Below are 18,580 nucleotides of genomic sequence, written 5' to 3' on the forward strand. Positions count from 1 at the left end.
TGCTCTTTCGGCAAGAAGTTTGGAATAACAAATCATTCCATCAAAGCTCACTTGGAGAATTCTTTTCCCACGCCAGCTTGGCACGTTCATGACTTGGACAGTTGGCAAATCTGAATCCCAAAATTCTGTCTGAATTCCAAGTGATCTCACTGAACAGTTTGAAATGAAGCAGTTACAGGAATTCCTTCATCAGTGAAAAATACTCAGTGTGGAAAACAATCTTTGGAAGCTGATTTTTTACATAAATGGTGCTGCCTTATTGACAAAATTGATTTGTGGTTATTTAGAGGTGTTGTGTGTCCACCCAAATGGTCTCAGTTTTACAGTGGACAAGCTCAAATGTCCTTCTGTTCTTAATTATATGCAAATACCTGCAAATCCTGAATTTCAGCTCTGTTTCTCTGGTGGAATTCAGAGGATCAGCTGTAGTGGGCTCCTGTTTCCTTCTACTCAGCTCATCCAGAGGCCACAGATATGCACAGGAGTTCTCCCAGACTTCAGTGAGCTTCGGATCAAGCTTTAGGCATCACTTAAATCAAAGACCCAGGAGGACCAACCGTGGTATTTATATCATTAAACACATTTTTAGTGCAGAATTCGTAAAAGGTGAAAAGCAAAAATGCCTTTAACTGTTGTTTTTTCACACTGTAAATGTCATAGGCTAAAAGTGACCTATTCAACAGCATCAAAAGTTTGCATTCCCTATAAATCTTTAATGATAAATAGTTTATCTGTAGGATCCAGGTGTGCATGAACAGATACATTTTCCCTAAAACTCTCTGAAGGCCATTGCAATTCTTCAAAACTGTTGAATAGTGGCCTAAGAACTGAAGTGAAACGTGACCATCAACATGGAAAAGCAGCATTTTAACTAAAGGTAATTAATAACTCCTGGGCTGGAAGGTGGGTTCCTGCAGCCAGGGCTGTCCTGGACTTGGATTCTGTCACCTCTAACCAGGCTCAGCTCCAGAGGCCCCCCCTTTCTGGGGTTCACACCCACTGGGAATAGCTCAGGGCAATCCCACAAGGAGAGGGGCACAGGAGCACCTGGGAGAGTGACCCAACCCCAGCCTGGCAGAAGGGGGTGAACACAAAGGAGTTGTGGGTGTTGCCAGTGCCATGAGACCCCTTCTGTTTACTGGGATCAACTGGAGCCTGAGCTCACAGGACACAGGGATAGTGGGGACAGAGAGAACCAACCCCGTTGGAACAGACAGCAGGATCTATGCCATCACCCACACCTGATCCAGGGATCCCAGGGATCCCCTGGGAGATGAATTCATTTCTGTGTAGCTGGGAAAAGCCAACTTTGCCTGTTTACACCAACCACTCCTGGAATCTTCCACTGAGCCATCAGTGGGGACTGGATGGACACTCTGGTGCCTTGGCAAACTGTGCCTGTTCCCAGAGAACACCCCCACACACACAACACCAACAACCTCTTTGGCCTTCTTCCTTAGCCTGAGTTTCCTCAGTTTTTTTAAGGAATTATCCACTTCTGTTTTCCCTCCAGTCTCTGAACAATGAGCCTGATGTGTGGTGGAGCATCACACAGTGCTGGGAGACCCCCAGTGACAGCTGAGCCCAACAGGGTTCACTTGTACTGCCCCCAAACAGGGGCTCAGTGACCTATTCCTGCCCCCAGGAACAGGACCTGCTTCCCAGGACACCTAAAATATTCAACTGTGCAAAAATGTGCTGCACACTTACCTGTGTTTATGTGAGACACCTGATCAGACAGACTATGAAAACACATCCCAGGATGAGCACAGACTCCATGTCCCTCACATTTGGTTGTGTTCCATAATTTGGAATCCTGAAAATACACTGGGAAATGGAGGAGGCACATCTCAGATCCTCACACATTCCCATAGGCTCTGCAATGGGATTTCCTGCCCAGTGACAGATTTCTGAGCTTGTCTTCACCTGAACTCCATGACATTCCCTGACAAGAGCAGCACCATCACCTCGAGGAGCCACACCTGAGGGAGGGATGTTCCTCATCCAGGGGTCATTGCAGTTTGGCTCTTCCTGTGACTTTTGCTCCTTTTATGTCACAATTCCAGCTACATTCCTTTGTCACCAGTCAATGTACAATCAGCAGCTCTGGAGAAGTCCTGCCCAGCTGTAAGGAGGCCAGCATTTTTTGGGAGACACTTGGAAGCAGCTCCATCCCAACAGCAGCTCTTCCAACTCAGATACTGGCTACACTGTGGGAAGGTGCTCAGGTAAATGGAGCAGGGACACACCTGGATCCATGGACAGAACCGCAGCAGTGAGCACCTCCCCACACCAAGCAAGACAGAGAGTTCAAGGTTTCTAGCAATGTCAGAGAACTCAAATTCTCCTACAAACCATGAGGATTTAAAAGCTGGACTTGATGATCTTGGAGGTCTTTTCCAACCTTAATGATTCTATGATTTATATTTGTGATATAAGGTTTCAGCTCTGCAGCAAATACCACCCTCAGGGCTCCAATTACCTGCTGGGATGGGAGAAACATTCAGGAATTCATTTCCATGCAATCCTTCCCAGTTAAATCTCCAGGAACAGAACCCACAACCAGGGGAACTGCAAAGGTTGGTTTGCCAGAACCACATTTTGTGTTTTTGATGGCTAAAAGTGCAAGGCAGGCATGTAATTCCTAGTGTAGTGTGTGGAACCCACCCTGTGCAGGGCCAGGGACACAATAAATATCAACCTCTTGTTTTTAGGCTCAAGAGTTCAGTATTTAGTTACAGCTGATGCTGGGCTGCAGTCACTTGGTGATTTGCTCAGCACGGGACGTTTGAAGCTGAAGAGCTGACCATGCAAGCACAACAGAGAAACACCCTTCCTGCTAAACTCCAGAGGATGTCTGGATTAAATCCCTCTCCATACAGATGGAAAGTTTCTATGAGTGTGAGCAAAGAGCAGCAGAGACACAATTTGCTGAGGTTCACCCCCAGATTCCTGCAGTTTGACACGTGACGTTGGCAGTGACGAGGCTCAGCTTTCGATGCTTCAGGCTCGGAGGTTTTGTGAGAAATCTTGCTCCAGTCATTCATTCTTTCCATGTGCCATCACTCCTGTGATTCCCCTGGGGAGTGAGATCCTCTCCCCACCATCTCCTGGCCCCATTCCTTGTGGCTGGACTCCTGGAGGCCACGGCCCTTCGTCTCGATGGGCAGGAAGCAGGAGGCCAGGGCGGCCAGGAGGCAGCAGCCGCTGTAAACCACCAGGGTCAGGTACACTGAGGATTCCAACATCACCTGCAGGAAACAGGCAGGAGAGGAACACAGGACCTCAGCAGGGAAAGAAATATGGATACCGATGTAGTAGTAGAAATTTTAATTACAACATTGGAAAAAAGATTAACAGCCAATAAAAAGGAAGGAGGGGGGCAGATAGCAGTAGGACAAGGGATAATGATTTAAACTCTCAGAGGGCGGGGTGAGATGGGATATTGGGAAGAAATTCTTCCCTGTGAGGGTAGTGAGGCCCTGGCACAGGTTGCCCAGAGCAGCTGTGGCTGCCCCATCCCTGGAAGTGTTCAAGGCCAGGTTGGTGGAAAGAAAAGCAGGTCTGGTGGCAAGAAAATCTGGTCTGGTGGGAAAAAAAGCAGGTTCTCTGTGACCTTCACAGAATTACGGAATTGTTAAAGTTGGAAGAGACTTCCCAGATCATTGAGTCCAACCTTCCTCCAGCCTCAGAGTAAAAGGGATTTTACCTGTGCAATGAAGGGGGTTATGAGGGCTCCCACTCTTGCCATTCCACTGCATGTTCCCAGGCCCAAAGCACGTGTGGCTGTGGGATAAACCTGGGGAGAAAACATCAGCCCATTAACGCCAGTAGGAAGTTCTCTTCCTTTCACTCCTAAATCAATGGAAATGAATAAGTGCTGCCACAGCAGGTTCTGCTAGACAATGACAATGAGATCTACAACTCAAATCTTGGCTGGAGTCCATTGTGAACAGGTCATCAAAATTACTTTCCCCCCTATGTTCTCACTCCTCTTAAATATTCTCATCACAAAAACAACCCCCTTACCTCAGGAGTGTAAACATAAGCAGCCTGAAATCCTCCTGAAATAAAGGCTCTTGCAATGAAGAGCAGCACAGTCAGAACATTCCTGGGAGAAGAAAGAGGAGAGCAGAGTTTGGTAAAATCTGCTGGGAGTTCACTTGCAGACAAGTGCAATAAAGATGCTAAATTTATTAGAACCATTTCTTTTGGCTTTTTTTATGAACCCTTTGCATTTTTTCTGGACCTTTTAATACAACAATGATGGCAAAGAATCTGCATTCCCACAATCCCATGAATTTTCTAAATTTCTAACTGAGAGCTGGGGCCTACTGAAATAAAAATGACGCCCATGAGAAGGAAATGAGAGTCCACCTTTCCTGTTTAAAAGACATGAACCAAATTACCACCTGGATGTGTGCAATTTTATAAGGCTTCTTATTACAAGGTTTCTGTGAGATTTTGGAAAGTGCCTGGAAGGGTTTAAATTTAAAAGTGCCCAATGGTTACATCCTACCCAGACTTAACCTCTTATTTTTCCCTTTGGATTGCTCTGTCCACAAGATTATAGTAAAGGATTTCTTCTCTCCTGCTTCTTCTACTTTCCTTACAAACTCTGGTGAGAAAACCCAAACCCAGCCTTAATCCTCTCTCCAGCTGAGCACGACCATCCCATGGCTTTTCAAACCACCACTTTCAGTTCTCCTGCCTCAATCAAGAGAGAACATGGATCAAATTGATATTCCAGTTGTTCCCTGTGTTGTACCCACCTTCCAACACAGAGGAACAGCAGGAGGCTGCAAAATGAGAACACAAGGAAGGACAGGGCCATGGTTTTCTTGCGGCCAATCCGGTCGATGATCCAGAGTGTCACCAACACCCCTGTGGAAGAGACCAGGGCAGTGTTGGGAACTGAGCAAAGGGGGAGGATGGAACAGTTTTTAACAGTCAGGGTTGTTCAGATTTGAGATTTTGGCCTCTCTTTCAAATACTTTGCTGCTGTAGGAGTGAACAATCCACTCTGCCATCCCTTAACCACTGATTAATCCAGTGGTTCCTCAGGTGAAAGCCAGAAATGCCTGACTATGGCTCACTGGAGTAACTTCTGACCATTATTCCCTGCTCATCTTCCCATTGCTGCACCTAAGGGCTCTTCAGAAGTTGGTATTTTCTTTCCATTCTGTTATTTAGATGGCATTAGGACAGTCAGACCAGTTCCATTTCTGGTCCCAAAGCCCCCTCCCATCACCCTGAGCAGGGAAGAACTGGTGCTTCCTATTGCCACTTACCAGGGAATTCTGACAGGGTTGTCCAGAGCAGGTCTGTGTAATCCTCCTCTGTCAGATACTCACAGGTCAGGCTGCATTTTGCTTTAACTTCCTGCCTTCTGCTGGATACTGGGGGAGGAAAAAGGGAAAAAAAAGTCAAATATTTCATGTATTATAAGTAGTCTCTGTTTACACTCCTGGTGTGTGTTTATCATTCTGACTGCTGAAGTTTAGGAAGGCCTGCACTGAAAGGACTGGCATTGATTCACTGTACCCACCACCCTTTAAAAATACTTCTGGAAATTCATCTATGGATAGAAATGAAAGTGACTCTGCCTCTTGGATTTAATTGTTTTTCCTCCTCTGAATGCCTAATGTGTTGCTTGGATGGAATCCACAGTCAGAGGGGCCATTCCAGAGCAATTCCAGGTGATTTTACCTGGAAGGCAGAGCTGACACTGAGCAGTTTATAATGTTTTCTGTGGCAGGTTTCACACCACTCTCACAATGAAAACTTCCACCTCCTTATCACCTGCACAGCCTTAGTTATTTTTCACTCCAGGGCTCAGGACAGAATTAACCTCAGAAATTCAGTTTCTTCCCACATAAACTGGGATACCAACACTTCCTATGCTCTGAGAACACTGAATAATCTCATGTCCTTGTAAAGCCCAGTGTTTCCAAGGGCTGCATCCTCCTCTGGGGAGGAAACCAGATTTAGACCCCTCAAATCCCTGATCACTGCTGTGCAACTCTGGGATCTGGGTCTGCTCCCAACACTCCCCCTCCTCTTTCTGTGATTTTCCAACTTCCAGGCAGTTTTCCCTAATCACAAGTGTTCTGAACACAATCATCCCTCCCCTGGGGAGTCAGACTTTTCAAACCTCTTCTTAACGCTGTCAAAGCACCTTTTTTTTCCTCCCTCCAAAAATCTGCCACAAAAAGGACGATGATTTCCTCCCATTATCTTTTTTTCTCAGCAGGTTTTCCCATCTGGAGAACCCAGGAGCTCCAGAGCAGCAGTTTCTCTCTCTCAGAACTAATTAGCTCTGTCAGATCTGCAAACTTATATTTATTCAACCACTTTTTTTCCTCAAGAAGAACAGATAACAGGTCTCCCTTGAAGGTTGTCTTGCTGTTTTACACTTTGGATTCAAAACCACTGCAGGATCTCTCTACCCTGTGCAGGAGACGAGGAACAGTCTATAAAAATGTTTAAAATAAACTTAAAACTCAGCCACATTCCTTCCCAAACCAACAGCAGAAGGTGATCTAATAAAAGATATTCCACCAATTTTAACAGGGTATATTTAAGAAGAAAATATGGATTAGTACTCACTGCTGCAAACATCTCCTGCTTGGAAGAACTCCGTAGTTAATAAAACTAACCCATAATATGAAAAGGCATTGGAAAACCTGCAAGGAAGCAAATGAGAGAGGAATTCTCAACTAGTCAAACTGAGATTAAACAACATGAATCAAAACTGAACCCACTGTGGGAGGAGATGCACTAAGTGCTACCTCAAAGCTATTTCCTACCAGCATTTAGCAATTAAAGAGCAATTTAATTGGGAATGAGGGTGATTGGGTGGTTTAATGAATTACAAATCAATACATGTTGGGGTTTTGGGGTTTGTTGGGGTTTTTTTGAGGAGGAAGTTGCTGTATTTGAGTAACACTGTAAAATACCTTCAATAAAAAGCACTTAGAGTTGTGCTGGCACTGAAGCTTTGTGTTCCCTCTTACCATATAAACCAGAGCAACAACGTGGTCCATCTGAAATGGGGGGTGAAGAGGTCCTTCATTTTTCCTCGGTCTTCCTGTTGAAAACAGCAGAAATCAGATGATCAGGGAACTCAGGGGTCCTGGGCTGGAGGATGCAGAGTGGCAAGAATCCCAAACTCCCAGAATGGGTTGGGTTGGAAGGGACCTTGAAGATCACCCAGTCCCACCCCTGCCAAAGACAGTTGAAGTGTCAAAGTCCATCTTGTCTCATGAATTCAGATCTGGGAATTCCCATCTGAACTCTTCAGCCTGAGGGCTCGATTTTCTTTAATAACAAGGCCTTGGAGTGAGGTTAAATAACACTAATGCCCACTTTAAAGGTGCTTTTCACTTTCAAACTGAGAAATTAACTCTTCCTCACTGTGAAAGAGGAAGCATATGATCATCCTGTATTTTTTATTACTAGTTGAGGCATTAAAATCAAACAGAACATTGATTATTTGCTAATAAACCACACATCACCTTGGCACAGTTCCACTGTATCCCACATTTTTGAGGTGCCTGGACTTACCTGTCTGGAAATGACCAGTTTTCCCAGAGGCATTGGAGCTCCATTTTCTGTTGCTATCCTCTTCAAAGTGGCAAGTGCTTTCTCCTGGTTCCCAGACAACACATCATACCTGGCACTCTCTGGCAGCCACTGAGGGAGCAAAGCAGGTCACACCCACAGGGATGTCACAAACAGCAAGAAACATGCTGGGATTTTCCTTGGGGGAAATCCCAGTGACTCCAGCACAAGGAAGGATTACAGAACTAATCTTTAAGAATTCAGAGAATCATCTCATCATTTAAAAATGACAACCCCCCATTTTCCCCATAAACTCAGAACTCCAGAAATCTTTCCCTTCAGTTCCCTTGTGTTTATCCTTGAGAAATGTTGGACATTTGTGCCAGTTCTTTCCATTACCCCTTCCCTGTAGGTATGGCAAAGCATCCAGAGCAAAAAACATTCCAAAATTCATATTTTTAAGCTCCTTTTAATTTCAAACAAGGTTGGGAACACCTGTATAACTGGAGGGATTCCTGAAAAACTAAGGAATAATAAAAGCTGCTAAACCACCTGACAAGCACATTTATCTATAAGGAGATTGAGTGATTGGCAAATATATCACCTAATAAATAATAAAATATATCACTGAAGCTCAGGGTTAAATCATATACATCTTATTTTGGAATCTGATCTGGACTCTGCAGAGTTTACCCCTGATTTGGGTGAATTTTTAAGTGGAAAGTGATTCTAAAATCTAAAGAGCATCTGGGAAGTATCAACCACTTTTGATAAAATGTTGATTCCCCTGAGCTGGGTTGAAAGAAAGTCATTAAATTGGAGAGGGTTCCAGGCCTGATTTCCCAAAATTCCAGCCCACCATTGTCCTCCAGCAATTAGAGACACACAAACACAGCTTTCCCTGGAATGGTTTTAGTAGCACCCTGTGGAAACAGCATTTTTGCATTACTGCAGATATTTCACAGAAGACACCAACAGAGAGCTCAAAGCTGCTGTGATTTCCTTCAGCTGGGTCACAGAATGGGGAGGAGAAGTGGGAATGGAGGGAACACATATTAATCCTTGGAGGAAATACCTACAAAGCACAGGCCAGCGAAGAGCAGGAGTGGGAGGGCAGAGAGGATGAGGAGCCAGCGCCAGCCCAGTGTGGGCATCACCAGCACTGCCAGGAGCACCTCAAACACAGTCCCAAGGGCCCAGAAAACCTGGGGAAGGGAAAAGAAACAGTCATAGGTGAGGATATGAGTGTTCCTAAGGTCTCCTTCTTTGCAGCATTCCAGGATGTGCTCTCCAGGGATGGCTGGAGGGAGAAACACCAGAGACATTTCAGGTCTGTACCTGTGTGGGAATAGAGCCCAGACACTTTAGGGAGATTTGTTTAAAGGTTATAGGGGTAAAAATGTTCATTTCCCAGCCTTCCAGTGCCTAGAGGGGGCTTACAGGAAGGCAGGGTATGGACTTTTCACAAGGGCCTGGAATGAGAGGACAAAGGGGATGACTTTAGGCTGAAGGAAGGGAGATTTAGATGGGATATTGGGAAGAAATTCCTCCCTGTGAGAGTGGTGAGGCCCTGGCACAGGTTGCCCAGAGAAGCTGTGGCTGGCCCATTCCTGGAAGAAGCGATGCAGCCAAGTAACAGTTCTGGCCCTGACCTTCCAACCATCCATCAAAGGGCTGTGAATTTTGCCTTAAAATATTCATAGGGTGAAATTCTGCTGTGACTTTGACACATTTGGATGAAGACGTGGAGCTGAATTTAGCCCTGGATTTATGGACCAGTCACTCCTCCAAATCCATTACTGAGCTGTAGATGAATTTCACCATGGAATTACAGACACCCAGTGTCCCCCTCTGTGCTCAGAGCAGTCAGTCTGCATCCCTGGATGGAAGTTAATTTGCAAAAAGGCAAATTCAACACAAAGAGTGGAGTGTGATGTGGAAACTTTCTGTCTTTTGGATATGAGCTGGTACTGGATAACTCAGCTCCACACTGACGTGGACAGGCAAGGTCTGACTGCAGCTCTGGGGGGGATTTCCAGGCAAGAGGTTGGAAGGGATGTAAAAAACAGTAGGATTTGTCCCTCCAAGGATCAGCACACACTGCTCACCTCTATTAATAAAATGCACTTTGCTCTGGCTTTCATTGGAAGGAACTCAGCATATAAAGTTACCCTGCAAAGAGAGAACAGAGAGAAAATGTCATGTTAGCACAGTGAGAAAAATGCCACATCAGCACAAAGACAGAAGTTCAAACATTCCCTTTGGCTTTTAATTAAACTGCCAAACCCAGAGGAGTAACTCAAACCCCTTCCTGTCCCCCAGAGCCAGTCAGGCTGACACTGGGGCAGACTCCCCTTTCTACAACAAAACCAACCCTTCACCATTGCAACAGAGGACACAATTTGCTCTTCTCATGTGATTTTGTGACCCCATAGTTGTTGTCTAAATGATGTTTTCACAGCCCTGCTCTGGGCCAGGCCCTGTATCTGTTATTTCCAGTGTGGTCCATCAGAATCCAACACAAACTCTTGCTGGGGAAAGTTTTTCTTCAGAGCTTTACAACTGGCTCAGAGAATTTCACATCAGTCTCCTCTGCCAGGGTTCAATTCTACAAGAGGGGAAGACTTTCAAGGTCTGATCATGTTACTGGTATAAAATAATTTGCATTCTTTTATTGTGGGATTCCAAAAGAAATCACTGAGCTCTGCAGAGGCTTTGTTCCATGACTGTGCCAAAGGGAGATGGCACAGCTTCTCTGGGAGTGTTTCCTGGGGATGAAGGCAGGGCCAGCAGCCAGTCAAGGCTCCCTCATCTTCTTCAAACTGTCTGCTCAGGCTTGTCTTTGCTGCTTTGCTCCCGCTCTGTTTGCATTCCATTGACTCAGCCTGTTTCTGCCTCTAAACTCTTCAGGCTTCCTTTGAGGTTTGTGTCAAAATTCCTACTAACTTAAGGAACAGTGGATTGATTTATGAGGAGCTGCCCGGGAAGCAAAGTACGAAGTCATTGAAGTACAAAGTTACACAACATTATATCAAAGGAGGGATTTAGAGGAGAAGGAAAATCACATCTTGAAATGTAGGAGCTGGTAAGTGACCCCAACGTAAGGACATGGAATTGTTGGAGCAAGTCCAGGGGGGGCCACGAGGCTGATAAGAGGACTGGAGCACCTTTCCTATGGAGACAGGCTGGGAGAGCTGGGGCTGTTCAACCTGGAGAAGAGAGGGTTGTGTGGAGACCTCAGAGCACCTTCCAGTGTCTGAAGGGGCTCCACGAGAGCTGTAGAGGGACTGTTCATCAGGAACTGCAGTGACAGGACAAGGGGGAATGGGTTCAGACTTTTTAGGTGAGATATAGGGAAGAAATTCCTCCCTGTGAGGGTGGTGAGGCCCTGGCACAGGCTGCCCAGAGAAACTGTGGCTGCCCCATCCCTGCAAGTGTCCAAGGCCAGGTTGGACAGGGCTTTGAGCAACCTGGGCTAGTGGAAGGTGTCCCTGCCCATGGCAGGGGAGTGGGACTGGATAAGCTTTAAGATCCCTTCCAACCCAAACCCTCCTATTCCATAATGCTGTACAGAACTGTTTTCCTAAGAGAATACTCCACATCCCTGAACACTCCACACCCTTGCAGCTCTGGATGTCGGCTCTGTGAATGAACTTTCATATTCAGCATTAGACAGCATCTCACAGACAATTCCCAGAGGAGGCCAGAGCTTCAGGTGCAGCTCTGTGTCTACACGTGGACAGAGGGATATGTGCCACAGTCAGTTAATGGATTAGTGCTGGAGGTTTTTGTTTTAAAGGCACCTTTCAGAACAATCTCTCTCTCGTAGCCATTAGAGAATACGCAATTACAAAGATATTCCATTCAGCCACTCACCTGTGGAGTTACACAGCCTGCTTAAGGATATTAGAAAGGAGCTACTCTTCCTACTTTGTGAAGAAGTCAATGAGCCATCAATCAAAGATAGATTCTGACTACTCCCAAATAGCACCTCCACAAGGCAAAATATCAATTATTGATAAGGACAAAAGGCAGAGAGAGAATGGCTGAACTCTTCTCTTTACATTCATAATTAAAAGCCTAGAGCAGAGTTAGTTGTTCCAGGTGGGAGATTTATGGATCCCTCTCTTCCGTGAGTGGAACGACACAGCAATAGAGAAATATCCTGGTGCTGCCTTTTTCCTCTGAGCCATCACAGCACCTTCAGTGCTCCAGGTTGGGGCTGAGTGGGTTTGGCTGAATGCTGGTGTTTAGGTCATGACCCGTCTTGCAACAAGACCAAGGCTGGGGTCAGCTGAACAGAAACAACACTTCAATTGGACATAAACATTTTATAAAAAATGAATAGAAAAAAGGAATTTGGACTTGTGAATATTTACTTACGACTGAGGCACTCCTCCAATCCCAAATCCCACCAGGCCCCTCAGCACCAGGATCCAGCTGTACACGGGAGCAAACCCACTGAGGATCCCGTAGTAGAGTGTCCACAACACGCTGATCTTCAGGCCCTGCATTGAACAGGAGTTAAAAAAGAGTTTCTGCTGTAACACAAATTAACTAAGTACAAAACAGAGCTAAAAATTCCCTTTATTTCATGGGAGGTCAGTTCTGGATGTGCTTAGTTCTGCTTTGTGCCCGTGGACTCTGATATTTGTGACCATGGAATCCCAGAATGGGTTGGGTTGGAAAGGACCATGGGCAGGGTCACCTCCCACTAGCCCAGGTTGCTCCAAGCCCTGTCCAACCTGGCCTTGGACGCTTGCAGGGATGGGGCAGCCACAGCTTCTCTGGCCCTGTGCCAGGGCCATCATGCACTGAAACATCCCCACTGCAGAAATACTGGGATAAATTCCAGTAGGAGCTGCAGACTTACTGTTTTTCTCCCATACTGGTCTGAAATGTTTCCCCAGAGGGTGGAGCTGGACATCATTCCCACAAACACCACCTGTGAAACACCAAGAAAAAATTTTCCCCTTAAACACAAGACAAGTGTGTCTTGTGTGACAGCAAAGAGAACAAAACTTCCAGGGAAACCAGAAAATTTCAGCACTAACAACAGAGTGACAAGTCCAGGGGGTCATGGAATGGTTTGAGTTGAAAGGGACCTTAGAGATCATCCAGTTCTCTCTGGCTTGGAGAGAGGAAGCAACAAGGCACCTCTCCAGTCAGCTCTGCCATTAAAATTCCATCCAGTGACAAACCAGTCTGGCACTGGACTGGGCACTCTGGTACACCTGTTTGCTCTCTCATGGCTCCCACTGCGTCTGTGTCCAAGGGAGCTTAAATGTGAGGAGAGAGAAAGATTTTCAAGCAAGACAATCAAAAGTTACCAATCTTTATTTTCAATTAATCTAACAGTTTGAATTTTAGGATGAGCCTGAGTCAACTCATATATTTTCCTGGAAATTACATGAAACTTTGAGCCTGAAACTTCCTCGGTTCTCACTGAGTTTTATCGGTTTTAAAAAAACCTCTCTCATCTTCCAAGCCAAAGGCAATCTGCAAAGGCCATGCTGGGATTTAACTTGGGGATACAAAGCATAATGTCAGGATAACACTGAGAGGAAAAGCCTCAGGGAACACAGGAGCTGTGAGTTGTTTTCCTACCGAGGTGAGCAGAGCCACCTGCCAGCTGGGCAATCGCCACTCACAGTGGAGCTGGGGAGCCAGGATGCTTAAAATCATCATTTCCATGGCATCTGCCATCTGCAGGGGGAAAAGAGAGCAAAATAAACAATTGCCTGACAGTTAGAAGGACATAGGAGTCAATAAATACACCTTGTTGGAATTTCTGTGCCATTCCCACTCTGTGGTGGAGCAAACACAGCAACAGGTTCCCTTTTAAACTCATTCCTGGTTGTTGTGTTGAGTAGCTAATTTCTGATTGTTGTGATCAGTAACTCTGGCACAGGGGATTCAAAGAGCCAAATCCAAAGTTATTGGGGGTGATTCCAAGGAGTCACCCAGGCTCAGTCACTTCCACAGTGCAGATTCCAGGGACGAGCTCTCAGCTCCTTCACACACGGATTCAGTCAGAACTGTTTATTACCTTATAACTTATTCCCTCTCTCCCTTATACCTGGATTTGTATCAAATATGTTGGTAGATCATCTGTAGGCCAAATTCCACAGCTGATTTAGGATCTAAACCGTGGCACATTCCAACCTTTTACATGGATCTGAAACAGCATTTGAAATGGAGAATCAAACTGATTTTTCAAACCGTGATCTACAAGAATTTCAGAGACAAAGAAATCCATTGGTTGTTCATTACCCCCAAATAACAAGTTTGACTCCTTAGAATTCCTTATTTTAGAATTTCAAGTAAAATTCCTTCTTTGCTGTACATTTATCTGTTTGGAAACTCTCTGTCTCCATGATTTGAAATCCCTGAGGTTCTCTGGTGACCGTGCAATTGGTGCTGATCCCAAGTACTTGCCCAGGCTAATCCGGTGATGACAGAGAGCTTCCACTGGAACTTCCCAAATCCAATGGCTTCCACCGCATCTTCCACCATGAAAGTATCTGGAAAGAAAACAATTCCAGTGCAGGAGTGGATTCCTCCCCTAGTCAGAGCCATCCTTTGGGAGAGCCTTTGCTGTGAGTACAACTCCTAATTAACCGGGTAACCTGTTGAGATCTCAAATACATAACTCAGCTGCTTAGTTTTAATACAGTTCCTACTCAGGAAAATCCCTGTGTTCTTCAGGAATGGTGCTAAAATCAAAATAATTCGAATTATTCCTAGAATATTTCAATCCCATAGAGGTAAATCAATGCGGCACCAGCAAATCCAGCACATGTTCAGCCTCTCACTCCTGGGAGTGACTGCTCCAGCCACTGAACTGCAGCTTCTTCTGGGGAGAAATAAGAGCTGTGCAACAGCCCCCAGCAATGCTGGGAGCTGCAGGGAATGTTTTATTGCAGGGAAGGTCAACCTGGAATTATTTAAATCAAGAATTTGTCCAAGACACACATATCTTAAAGCCTATTTCTATTCAGAATGCTGAGGGTTGTTTCCCACACAGTGCCATGGCCTCATTACTTTGTTTCAGCTGAAGATGCTGAGATATCTCAAATTCCTTTGCTCAAGTGCAAAAAAATGAACTGAACAAGAAAAGCACATTTTGATATTTGAGCTGTTCAAGTCTCACAGTTGTAACACTTCCAGCAGTTTAAAAAGGATATTCCCCGCAGAAAAGCTTTGTCTGGCTCAGAGCTGCCCATCCTCACTCAGCAGAGCCCAAACCCACAAACCAAGAGGAAATCAAACAAAATCCAGTGGATAAAACAGAGCAGAGATGTTCATAAATAAGATTAATAACATCCTACCAAATTGTCACCTGCCTTGTGTAAGACAAAGCCAATATTTCTCATCTCTCCCAAACCAGTGCTGCCTCCAGGCAGGGAACAGAGGCTGGGATGCCCATTCCTCCTGTCCCTCTTGTCCTCTAGGAAAGGAGAAGATGGAAACACTGCAGATTCATCTCAGCCTTGAAGGAGAGCCAGGTGTACCTGCTCCAGCAAACCTGGCAATGTTTTGGGAGCAGGATCAGTTCTAAGGCAATTAAGAAATAGTGGTGACCGGATCTACAACTCCTAAAAGGGTCTGGTACTGGGGATACAAAGCCAAGCACATGGAGCATTCACAGAGAATGGGGTGATTAAACCAAGATTTCCAGGTGTAACATTTTTTGCCTATATCATTATTTCCTGCTTTTCTCTGGGGGTCTTTCACTTCTCCAAACCCAGTGTATCCACCTCGGTTAGGTAAAGAGGCCACACCTTTCCCCTGGCAGGAAAACCAGGGACCTACTCACCATCCGTGGGGTTGGCAAATTCCTTTGGCACTGCAGCTCCATCCTCCAGCTCCACAGGTTCTAACTCTGTCCTGACCCCCTCAATCTGCACCTCGTGCTCTCCTGAAATTCCATCCTCATCTGACCTGGAGCTCTCCCCGGTGCGGCGAAACTTCACCACCCTGAAACCAGGAACAAGGATTAACACTTCCATGGGCTGTTCCAGGAGCTGGGCTTGGTTAGTCTGGGGCCCTAAAGATCATCTGGTCATCCCTCTGCCATGGGCAGGGACACCTTCCACTAGACCAGAGCTCCATCCAGCCTGGCCTCAAACATTCCAGGGATGGAGCAGCCACAGCCTGAGTAGGTCCCTCTGTATCCGTCCCTTCCCTCCAGGATGTGACCCCATCACAGAGCTCAGTGTCACCTTGCTGAGGGTGTCCCTGATCCAGCTGGAGTTTCTGCATCCTCCCAACTGTAATTTTGGAGGTGATGGATCCCCACAAAGGCAGAGACTGCTCTGAGAATCACAAATCTGAGCAGAAAACAACCTGCCCCATTCCTCAGTGCAGCAAATCAAAATATACATTTATCACTCAGGAATATATGAAACAAATGGACACAGATGAAGGAAAAAAAACCCCAGGGATATTTTCTGTTCCAGACTTGCAAAATCCTCCACTGCTGGGACATCTCAGGGAGCTGCTGCATTTATTGGCAAGATCTCCCAGCACAAAACACCTGATTACACCTGCACTGGGAGGCACTTTGGAGCATATTCCTGGGTTCTATTTTAAAAAATGGGAAAACCAGTCCAATAAAATAATGTCTGATTCCTTTTCCTGACAAGCTCAAGGCATCCTAACTAAGGATCTGGAAATAACTGGAGTTAGTGGCCATCTCCCAACTTATCAGGAGTGTTATGGGACAGTTTGCTCTGTCATTGACACGAGCTCATGAATATTTAACACAAACTTTAAACATTCATTCCCTGCCTTGCAGAGCCAAGGGTTTATAAATAGGAATATGTTGCAAAAGCACCTGAGAACGGAGCACTGGGAGAAATGGGGTTGGTTTTAAAGGAAACACTTGGCATTGAGTGAAAGGGAAGGAAACCCCGGGGTTAAAGGCACAACGGTTTCATTACTTTTTTTTTTTTTTGTGCCCAGATCCAGCGACCACATCCCAAAGGCAAAGAGTTCCTGGCAAATATCAGCCTTTTCCTTGTGCAGCAGCGTTTGCCTCTCCAGAACCCCTGGGAATGTCGCTGGTCCTCCCCAAAAAGCCCCTTTGCAGGGCAGGTTCTGCTCCGCAGTCGCTCCCGGCAGGAGGAGGAGGATGGGGAGGAAGAGCCTCCACAGCGTTATTTACAGATAAACCCCCTGCAAAGGCGATTCCTACCTTCCCTCTCCCAAAAGCCCTTGGCACTCGCACGGTTTTATCCCACCTCTCCTGATTTTTACCCCCATGCAAAGGAGAAACCCCCCCAAATCGAGGGAATTTATGTAATGAACGGTTCCTGCATCCCTGGGGATGCTGAGCCCGGGCAGCATAGCGGGAAAATGGCCTGTTTCCCGCGGCCTAAGCCCCTTCCCGGCAGAATTCCCGTAAACCCGGCGGGATTCCCGCTGTCCCCGCGGGCGGAGGGGCAGGACCCCCCCGGCTACTCACGGGAGCTGCCGGAGCTGGAACAAATCCTCCTCCATGGCCGGGCGGGGCGGCTGCGCTCATCGCTCCCGCATGGCGGGGTCGGGATCGGGATGAGCGGGATCGGGATGAGCAGCGGGAGCGGGATGCGGGAACGGCAGGAGCGCCGGGAGAGGCGGGATGGGGCTGGACAGCTCCGGCGGGAACGGCCGGGCCGCGCAGCCGCTCGATCGCTCGCTGGACTCGGCTCAGCCGAGCACAGCTGGGCTCAGTTTGGCTCGGCTCGGCTCAGCCGGACTCGGCTGGGCTCATTTCGGTTAGGCTCGGCTCAGCCAGGCACAGCTGGGCTCGGCTTGGCTCGCCTGCGTTGGGCTCAGCTCGGCACAGCACGGCTCGGCTCGGTTTAGGTGGGCAGGGCTTGGCTCGGCTCGGCTCAGCATGGCCCGGGCTCGGTGTGGCACGGCTAAGCTCAGCTCGGCATGGTTTGGCTCGGGCAGGTTCGGCTTGGCTGAGCTCAGCATGGCTCTGCTCCGTTTGGATGGCTCAGCTCAGCTCAGCTTGGTTTGGCTCAGCTGGGCTGGACTGTACTGGGCTCAGGTGAGCATGGCTCGGCTGGGCTGGGCTGGCCTCAGCTTGGCTCGGTTGGGCTCAGCTGGGATCAGTTTGGCTCGGCTGGGCTGGGCTGACCTGGATTTACCATGGCTGAGCTGGGCTGGGCTGAGCTTAGCACGGCCCGACTCGGTTTGGCTCAGCTGGTCTCAGCTCAGCTGGGCCCGGCCCAGCCGCGGTTCCGTGTCCCTGAACAGCCCCAAAGGCTCCATTTAAAGGTGGTCTCAGGGTCCCGCAGGACTGGGGGTGTTTGGGATGCTGGCTCGGGCCATGGAACCCCCTCGGGTCGAAACCCCCGTGGGGTCCAACCCCTCTCCCCCAGCCCGGCCCAGGGCCCCCGCGCCCCTGTCCCCAGGTGCCACCTCCGGGGCTGTCACACCCCCCGGGCTGGGGTGTCCCCGGACGGCCCTTTCCAGGAGGTTTTTCCCGATATCCAACTGAACCTCCCCCGGCGCCACCGGAGCTTTGGCACAGGGCGGTCCCGCCGCTGCCCCGGGACTCTGAGCCCCCTGCTCGGGGGCTGCGGGGCCCGGCGGGGCGGGGCCGTGGCCCGGGACATCGGTACCGGCCCGGGACACCGGAACGGAGCCGTTACATTGATACGGGGCTGTCGCACCAATACAGACCCGGGACACCGGTACGGGCCTGTCACTGCCGGTACCGGCCCGTCATCCCCGGTACGGGCCCGCCAGGCCCTGTGTGGGCCCGTCACGCCTGGTACCGGCCCGTCGGCCCCGGTCCGGGCCCCTCTGCCCGCTGTCCCCCAACCCCGTCCCGGGATCCCCCCGATGCCGCCCGCGACCCTCCCGCCCCCATGCCCGGTCCCCCGCAATAACCGCTCCCCCCCGCGCCGCTTCCGGCGCCGTCGCCACTCGCCCGGTCCGCCCCGCCCGCCGGTCCCCCCCGGTCCGCCCGCCCGCGCGTCTGCGTTCCGGCGCGGCCATGCTGGGGCTCGGCGCGGAC

General features: G+C 48.1%; 1 protein-coding gene across 2 annotated transcripts; it reads right to left on the reverse strand.

The window, feature by feature from the left end:
- Positions 1 to 1,258: 1,258 nt before the first annotated feature.
- Positions 1,259 to 18,375, reverse strand: SVOP (SV2 related protein). 2 transcript variants are annotated; one of them, XM_027652166.1, is made up of 16 exons: positions 17,033 to 18,375; positions 15,383 to 15,543; positions 14,002 to 14,087; positions 13,171 to 13,269; positions 12,437 to 12,508; positions 11,947 to 12,071; positions 9,672 to 9,735; positions 8,643 to 8,768; positions 7,567 to 7,695; positions 7,017 to 7,090; positions 6,610 to 6,686; positions 5,292 to 5,399; positions 4,773 to 4,884; positions 4,030 to 4,111; positions 3,710 to 3,799; positions 1,259 to 3,251 (listed from the first exon to the last, which is right to left on the reverse strand). In XM_027652166.1, exons 1-16 carry the CDS (start codon positions 17,065 to 17,067, stop codon positions 3,063 to 3,065), a joined length of 1,629 nt encoding a protein of 542 aa, XP_027507967.1. In that variant the 5' UTR covers positions 17,068 to 18,375; the 3' UTR covers positions 1,259 to 3,062. The 2 variants fall into 2 exon arrangements, with proteins under 2 accessions (XP_027507967.1, XP_027507968.1); XM_027652167.1 differs by lacking the exons at positions 14,002 to 14,087; positions 15,383 to 15,543; positions 17,033 to 18,375 and adding an exon at positions 13,643 to 13,970.
- Positions 18,376 to 18,580: the final 205 nt, after the last annotated feature.

Source organism: Corapipo altera, unplaced genomic scaffold (genome assembly GCF_003945725.1).
Source record: "Corapipo altera isolate COAL_440 unplaced genomic scaffold, ASM394572v1 67, whole genome shotgun sequence".
In the NCBI taxonomy this organism is placed as follows: domain Eukaryota; kingdom Metazoa; phylum Chordata; class Aves; order Passeriformes; family Pipridae; genus Corapipo; species Corapipo altera.